We start from the raw sequence: 8,737 nt of genomic DNA, 5'->3' as shown, positions 1-8,737 counted from the left end.
ATCTTCTGAATCCTGAAGAAATGAATTTTCAGGCAGAGCAGAACAGCCGTGACCACCCCTTGAGCCTCCAAAGGAACTGGCGAGGTGCGTGGAGCAGCTGTCCTCTGACATCTGAGTCTGTGGTGTTTGGGGACATCCCTGGGACAACCCCTAAGCAATCCCACAACAAACCCTGAGGGATAAAGAACAAAATCTGCTTGTAGAAAGTACCCAGAGCAGCAGCCAGAAGCCCTGCCTGGCCCGCAGGACACAGCCACACTGCTGGGTGTCTCTCTGCAGGGTCCTGCTTGGACTGAGCTTGTTCACAGTGTGCTGCCTCAGCCCTCCTGAGGGATCAGTGAGAGGTGGATCTGTCCTGCTGTCCTGGTACAAAATCCTTTGGCTTTCGCTCCAAGACTTACACAGTGATTAATACAAGAGAGCTGCCCTGCATGTTTTTGCACCAGAAATATGCACACAGAGATACTTGTCTTGTCCAGCACAGATGGCTTGTGTCACCAAGAAAGCAAAGTCACTGGCAGTGAGCCATGAGGTTTATGCAGCTCATCACAGTTACTTCTGAGCCGTGAGATAATCACAACAGCTGTGCTGTGAGACAAGAGGAGTCAGAAGTGGGCTGTGCCAGTGGGAGCAGACCCCCAGCACCATGCTGCACCACGATGGAGATGACCAGGAGCTCAGAAACCAGACACCCTATAGGGCCCTCAGGGGAATAAGTCTTCCAGTGATTATTACCTGCCCGCAAACCAGAAGTACACAGCAGCAGAAAAATACTGCAGCCACCTGGGAACACTAGATATAGGGCAAAGGCAGAGAAAATTTTAGCTGAAATCTCTGGGTTCCACCTCTAAAACAATAACTTATCAACAGCAGAAGCAAGGAGAGCAGGAGCCTGGAAAGGAGCCACAGAGCTGTCAAGAGAATGGCAGGAGTAGCAGAGGAGGGTAGCAGGGCTGCGCAGAGAAACAAGGAGATGATGGTGGGGTGAAGGGACAGAGATGTATTTAACAGACAAGCAGTAAAAAGAAGAGAAGAGAGAGGGTGTACTTCCACAGCAAACAATCCCTTTCCTCTGGAAGAAAAATAGCTACCCAGACACATCCAAAACATTGTAACGCAACTCTTTTGGTTTTGCATGGCCAGGCCAGCACATATCGAAACTGCAGTTTTGACTTTTTCTTGCTACTTTTGTAGAGGTGACTTGTCTGTTACCAGAGTCTGAAGGCTTGTTGTTTTGCTTGGAAACAGAAAAGGAAAGGTGGCCCCATTCCTGGGGAAAAACCTCTCGTGAGAAGGACATGGCTTTGTTGGAAGACCCACCACGTCCCTCTCCTGGTGCTGAGGCAACAACCCAAAGAAGGTGTGTCATGCCTGGCAATGTGTTTCTTTTTCCTGTGAAAATCAGCAGATGTAATTAAAGATATTGCCCTGTCGCTGCTAGTATACTGCATTTAATAAACCCATCTTTGCTCTGTGACTTCCATATAATACTTCAGTTGAAAGATGTTGACCAGAGGAGTTGCTCATATTCCCCCTAATCTTCATTACGCACTAGCTCTTGTTTCTAGTGGTGATGCCATTTGGCCCTCCAGTAAATGCACAGCCTCTCAAGGGGATGCACCCAAACTCCTAACACCAGTTATCAGTGCACAAAAGACTGGTAGGGGCAAGAGAGAGCCCTAGTGGGACAAGGGGGGTGGGGGGGGCGGAATTGAATACTTTCAAGACCTGCTCAGGCATCAAGACCTGGTTCTGCTGCACGCAGTGATGCCACTGTGCACCACCACGACTCAGCAGAAGCCCCAGGGGGAAAGAAGAATGAACAAACTAAAAAAAACCCAACAAACCCTAAAGAAGTCTCTACCTTAGCTCTGAAAACACACCTTTCCCTTTCGCTGAACAGACAAGGAGAGAGATACTTTGGTTTTGTTGCTAAAAGGTGAGACCAATACTTATTTTTAGCAGGACTTTGAGGTCAGGGCTGGAACTTTGTGGTGCTCTGACCAGGGGTAACTGGATTAGTTGTTGCATTATGCAACACAGCTCTGCTAGGTCCTGCCAAGCAGTTCAAACAGGCACTGGATAAAGCAGGCCTCCACCAGAGCTTTCGGAGCAATTACTGAACATCATGGGCAGAATTGCAGTGCAGGGGTTACCAAAAAGTCATGTAGGACCAAAAAGTTACAGGCACATAAACATTTCAGTCATCACTTATGCACCACACTGTGCAATTTATGTGACACAGCAAAAGCTGACAGTGGCAGGGGCATGGGATAGGAAAACCTTACAAATAATTATTGTATTCAAACAATCTGGATTTAAAGATGTTTGCAGTCTGCACACACTTATTTTACCCACAATTATCCACATTGCTATGACAGGCATTCATCAGTATGGTTTTTTCCCCTATTGTCACAAGAGGCAAGCTGGACAGCTGCATGCAGGGGCAGCGCCGTGTCTTACTAACAAACAGTAAATCCTCGCCCTCCAGGGCCCGAGCACTGCTGCACAGGCAATACAGTAAAAGAAAGGGTAGGAAACAGCAACACCAGCTTCTGACTGGAGGGAATTAATTTAGAAAACTGTGCGAAGTACCAGAGCAAACCATTTAGGAATGAGCAGCCCTACTAGCTGAGCACCCTTGGCTTCTGCAGATAATTATTCCCAGATAAATGGCTAGGGGTGCACCCCAGCACAGTACAGGAGGTCACTAATCAGTCTTTGCTCTTCAAATTTCAGGTGAATTTCTGTACAGGATCCTGCAGCAAACACAGAGAACCATAGAGTGTGGCTGGTTCATCTGCTGCTCTGCAGCAAAGGAACCACAAAGTGTTCTTGCCATACTGGATTTACTCAGAGCTAAAAAACAATAATGCCACATAAACGAGCCACTAATAAAAAATTATTTGACATATGTTGCTCTGCCTATCTCTGCATGGCATGAGACTGAGGGGTCTGAGCTGATGGAGACCTTTGTTTCTCTCTTTTTGTTCTTTTCCTTCTCTCTCTGTTGTTGATGTCAATGAGATCTAGAACATGAAGAAATTAAGTGACAGGATCTCCCCCATCCCTCCCCTCTCCCAACCTGTTTCCTCAGGACTCCCACTTCAGAGAATGCTGTGACCCTTGTTTGCATGACGTCGTGACTACAGACCCCCAGGACACTCAGTGTGAGATCCATTAACACTGAAGCACTGGAGCTCAGTGCCTTCCCAAACCTTTGGTGACAGCCTGAGAACGTTGTCTGAATTTGTCATTTATTTTGTGCTCTGAAACACTGTGGATTGTTTTCTGCTGGGCACCGCTTCCATCAGACTGGAGTATCATCATGCCAACAGACAGGCACCTTCACCAGAGGTCCAAAGAAGCAGCTTGCACCACTTGGCCTAAAGCTAGCCAGAGAAGAGGGGAACACTGAAATTGCCTACAGGGGCAAAGCAAAACCTAGCTTTTCAGTAAAGTGCTGAGCTCCAAATTAAGCTGTGCTTTGGTTTCCTAAGATAAATGTCAGACAGCTAGTTGTCCTGGGTCTCTATATTAACAGAGAATGACTGAAATTGCAGTCTGCCTCTCACCCCTTTTGTATACCTTCGAACTGTATGAATGGCATCGCTTTCTTCTCCTTTTTAAAGCAGCCTTTTGAAATGTGCCCCACCAAGCTGCAGGAGGAGTTACCTAACAACACACTCCACATGCGGCAACAATTCCTAGAATGATGCTAAATTAATTTTGATGATGAGGAGACAATGTTCATTCATTGCCTAGATATTTACCTAGAATTTCATTCCATCATTTCAAAAGAGAGAGTATTAATACTGCAGGTATTTCTCTCTCTAAGGTACCTACCACTACATTCTATGAGTTTTATAGAGATACAGAAGAGTGAGCTCATCACACAGTTCAAAAATACTGACAGAAAATATGCACACCTCTGTTTTGAACAGATTTTTTTCCCTCAGTTTGTACAGTTTTTTACTACTTCACAAGCTGTTTAGTCATTGTAGCTCTAAAATCATACCTAAGCAGGCACATTCCTAGTCAGCAAAACTTTACTGTCAAAGCTCATTCCTATCTCCAGAAGAAAATAGATGGTGTACACATTTCACTTAGACTATCTTCAAGTATCTCTGGCAGTGAGCCTATCTTCTGCTGTATATAAATTGTTGTATGATCAGCAAGAGGCAACATTTCAAGGCAACCATTGCATTTGGCAAGAACACTTAACAGTATAGGATGCAGCAACTATAGGGAAAAAACCCTTGTCTGAGCGCTGTGCAATTCCTCAGCCTCAACCTAATCAATGGCAGACCCTAGGCATTACGCAGCCGCAGAAAAATGTTGCCTTTGCTTCGCCTACAGTTGTTGTGTGAGAAGAGCTCACCTAGCTCTGGACACCTACCACCTAGGTGCCTGCACCCAAACAGATCACCCTAAGCTCCTTTACAGGAGAGGAATAAACGTGTCTGGGCATCTGACCTGTGTTAGGCATTTATTTCTGAGTAAGATGAAAAGCTCCCATTTTCCCGCACTGACTATAAAAGCTAACTTTCACAACATCTTGTCCACACCAGCTCAGACGAATCCTGCATGACATCTCCTGCCGAAGATCCCATGTCTCACTCAGGGATAAGCTGCTTCTGGTCTCAGGTCTCAGCAGCACAGGGAACTGGCAGCACCTGCCTGCCCAGAGAAGCCAAAACCATCACTCAGCTCCTGGTTAGCAGACCCAAGCATTGGCAACTTATGGGCCAAAGCAGCTCTCAAGAAGGTCCCTGCCAGGTCTGATGTCACTGCACTGAGTGCTCTAAGTTTTAATCTCCGCATGCTGTAGACAGTGATTCTCTTCCCACTATAAGAAACAACTAGTTTTTGCTACAAACCATTGATGCTTTCTCTCTGCAAAGAGTTAACCAGGGACATCAGACTGTTGTCCTGGGCATGCCAGCTAGGTCTATAGTCTCTCCAGGAATGGGACAACAAAAAGCCCGCAAGGCTCTCAGAGGGCCACCCACAAGAGAGTCAGGCATCTCTCACCTTGCTCCAGCTCCCTGGTTCCTCCAAGGTCCTAGCGCCCACTGGCATCCATATTCCTCCTGTGTCTTAATAAACTTGATGCCAACACTCCCAGCCTGAACCCTGAACTGCCTCAGCAACCACCGAGTTATTCCCACCTGGGTCTCCCTCATCTGTTTAACTTCCAAGTGCTGGTGGGGTAGGACTAACCTTCTCCTTTAGTCCCTAATGCAGCAGATATTTATCTGAGTGTTTATCTTAACAACCAAGAACAGTCTCCCCAGCTCTACTGAAACTACCCATGCAGCTCAGATTAAGCAAGTGCCACATGCCTCCAGAAATGGAGTCTAAACCCCATAAAACATTGGCTGATCTGGAGATCTTAAATATTCTCTTTCTGACTCCCTGTCTGCATGGACCTATCATCCCAATCATTGCTGTTCTCCCACGCCCTTGCAGGAAATCCGCGCACACTGTGTGAACAGTAAGCTGCTGCCACCACACCACCCTCTATTCCCTGGCACGTCGTCATTGTCAGAAAGAGACAGGCAAAAGGACTCCCTCCTCTTCCCCCTTACTGAAGAAGGAAACCATGTCACCCTTACACACATGTGAATCACATCAACATCTGTAGTAAAAGTAAGAATTGAAACTGAAGAGGAGGTACTCTAAGTTACAACTATTCTACTCTGCAAGCACGTATGAAAACTGGCTGTTCTGTGAACATTTGTTACACATATCTGGTTCATTTATCCTCTATGAAGACCGTTCCCCCTGTAGGTTTATACTGTTTACCGAGCTCCCCTTTTCTTCCAGCCCCTCATGAACACAGCAGGATTTCTCTTCCACGGAGGGAAGGAAAATAAACATCCAAGCCAGAAATTTGCCATCTCAGTGTTAAAAGCCAAGATGCTTTTTGCCATAAAATGAGACATTTTAAGGGAAACTTTGCTCAGAGTTTTGTATTTTTACTTCAAGTGGAAAAACACTTCTCTGCTTTCTTTGTAGTTTGTCACCAATAGAGTTGTCTCGCAAAGTTCTGCATTAAACTCTGCGTGTGATAAACCAGATCACTATAGGGGTGCGTGTGTGTATAAGCATATATAAACACATATTCAAACGGAACCAGTGGACAGCTGTTAAACAGATGCATAAGCGCTCCTGCCTAAGCAAATGTAAATTACTCACCTCAAGTGCTGGTTAAAATAGCATGTAAATGGTTGCGAACCCACTTTCTCTTTCCAGTATTTCTGCTTGTACGTGACGTTCTCAGAGTTCTCCTGATCATCTCTGGCACAGGGAGGGATGTACGAACACTGCCAACACACGTTGCAAAACCAGAGTTACTTCTGCTCTCAGGAACACGGGGTATCACTTTCTCTGCATTTTCCTCATAACACCAGTGTTTCCGAAATGGGCTAAGAACAATAAACACAATCTCCAAAGAAATAAAAAAGAAAAGTCAGTTGAACTTTATTTCAATTGCTAGTTACTCCCTGCAGGTACTGGAAAAATAAATGCCAGCATTCAGAAATGAAAGAAAGGCTTTATCATGTTTTTTTCCACTATTAAACCAACCTGACATGTAGCACTTTGGGATTTTGCATGATGAATGTAAAAATGATTGTTTCATTTTGATGTATTCCTAGCCACCTGCACGGATTGGATTTGAATTACTTTTTATTTTCAGAGAGGTACATAATCACAAGTTTTGTATAGCACCATGCTCAATAAATCACCCAAATATTCCAGCAAGCTTTCCCAGATGATGTGACATCAGATATCTGGCTGGTATCTGTTGGCAAAAGACAGGAGTTCTTCCACTGTTACAAGACGGGGAAACAAGCACAGAAAGTACAAAGCCCCACTTCAGCAGAAAGGTTCAGCATCTGCTTCTCCTGTATAGAAGTCAACAAGAGCTGAACATGCAGCTGAGCTATCTGCACATCTCACCCACAGACGAGTGCTTCAAAGGCCCCCAAAGAAATCAAGGGAAGTTCCTCCTCCAGCTTGATGCACTTGGGACTTGTCTTCCAGAGACTCCACTCTGGGTCACACACAATGCACATACCTTGTTTCCAAATCTCGTCTTAGATGCACCACCCTTCTCTCCTAGCCACAGGGAGTTAAACAGGAAAAAAACAGGTAGTCCACTTAATCCAATGTTGCCAGTATCGGGATCTCAGTGCCCAAGCACGATCCCTCCTATTGTTACCAGGCATCCATATGGGAGATCATTACAGGAACCAAATTGAACAAAACTAAGTAACACAACGAATCCTTGGATAACATGAAGGCTTTTCACCCTGCAGGATGCATCAACAGCAAGGCTCCAGGTGCACGCACAGAATTTTAATTCCTTTAAGACTGGAAGCTGCAAGCAGAAAAAAGTGACTGTGGAGGTAGCTAAAAGTCTCCTACTTAGGTAGGACGAGGAAGCAGGAGGTGCAGGTTGTAGAAAGTCCACAATGGATCCCCATTTATCATCACGAGTTTCTTCACAGTATGCTGACGGCAATAGGAACAAGGAGAGAGATACCCTCTCTAAGCTGAAAATAAAGATCACTGTGACCCACTGTGCCTGGTGAGTGCTTCCTCTCCCTCTCCATCTGGGGAGGTTTCACCAGCTGCACACAGTACCAAACTTTACAGGACTCCATCACATGACAGCTTGACTCTTTGCCCTTCCAGGTGTATGGGAGAAATCTCAGCATTTTACTGGCCTGATCAAGTAAAACCTGGCCACTTCTGCCAGCACTTACAGTTGCTGCCAGTAGCTTCCATGCTTCAGATAGAAGAATCTGCAAGGTCTTGCTTGTGGCTTCCAAGCTGAAACTTGCCTTTTTCACATGCAAGGGCCCCCATTTTCACATGGGCCCACAAGTGGTGTTGCCACAGCACACAGTTCCCCTAGATCCCTGTTCAGACGACCCTAAACAAAGATTGTCCCACTGCTGACGATGAAGGACAGAAATGAGCAGCAGCACCACTCTCCTTCAGAAACCAAAACGCAGGGTTTATCACATGCAGTTATTTCCATCTTAGATAATATTCTTTGGCCGGCAATGTTTTTGTTTTTGTTGTGTACTTTGGAAGCATCAACCACACTCCTCTTTCTTCCATGCTCACAGTGCATAAACACATCTGTACAGCAGCTGGACAGAGTTGGCAGATTTGGCACGAAGACACCCAAGGGCAATGCTGGCTCAGCTCTGTCCTCCTGACAGCCACCAACGTGCGGTGCCATAACGCCTGGTCCATTTTTGGTGCTCCCTGCTTAGCCCAGGGTCCAGCGTTCCCAATCTTCTCCACTCTGGTGTTTCTCTTCACGTAGCTTTTCAGATCCTGCTGCGGAAACAGTACCATCTCCCACCAGTTGTACACTCACTGCCTACATCTGGCTGTAATCTACACCCTGCTCTTACTGAAGCCCCCAACTTCTATAGCTACACCATTGCAATACAGGGCTTCAAGAGAGCAGAAGTAAACAGGCTTTCCTCAGAGTTCCCCCAACCAACCACCATGTAGCCAGCAGAACTAGACAAAAAACTAGGTACCAGTATATATTCTTCTGCCTACATTTTCTCAGTGATCTCAAAAACTCCCTTTCCTGTGGTATCATCTGCAGTATACAGCTTCCTTCCATTCCTCTTTGTGGCTGAGCCTACTCCTTTCCTCTGCTATGAAACTGTGACCACCCCACCAGTCCTCTGTTGGCCAAACC

The 8,737-nt window shown here is 45.9% G+C and overlaps 1 protein-coding gene across 1 annotated transcript in view; it reads right to left on the bottom strand.

Annotated features, from left to right (window-relative positions):
- Positions 1 to 7,125, bottom strand: part of KCNMB4 (potassium large conductance calcium-activated channel, subfamily M, beta member 4) — a gene marked incomplete at its 5' end in the record, with an annotated part of 11,577 nt that extends 4,452 nt beyond the window's left edge. Inside the window, 2 exons of the mRNA XM_010133050.1 lie at positions 6,202 to 6,329; positions 7,085 to 7,125. Of these exons, the coding sequence (XP_010131352.1) occupies positions 6,202 to 6,329; positions 7,085 to 7,125 (169 nt within the window). The remainder of the gene's footprint in view (positions 1 to 6,201; positions 6,330 to 7,084) is intronic.
- Between the last annotated feature and the right edge of the window lie 1,612 nt (positions 7,126 to 8,737).

This window comes from Buceros rhinoceros, unplaced genomic scaffold (genome assembly GCF_000710305.1).
Source record: "Buceros rhinoceros silvestris isolate BGI_N320 unplaced genomic scaffold, ASM71030v1 scaffold20873, whole genome shotgun sequence".
NCBI classification, from domain to species: Eukaryota; Metazoa; Chordata; class Aves; order Bucerotiformes; family Bucerotidae; genus Buceros; species Buceros rhinoceros.
Note: the sequence above shows the minus strand (reverse complement) of the source record. Positions and strands in the feature narration are given on the sequence as shown.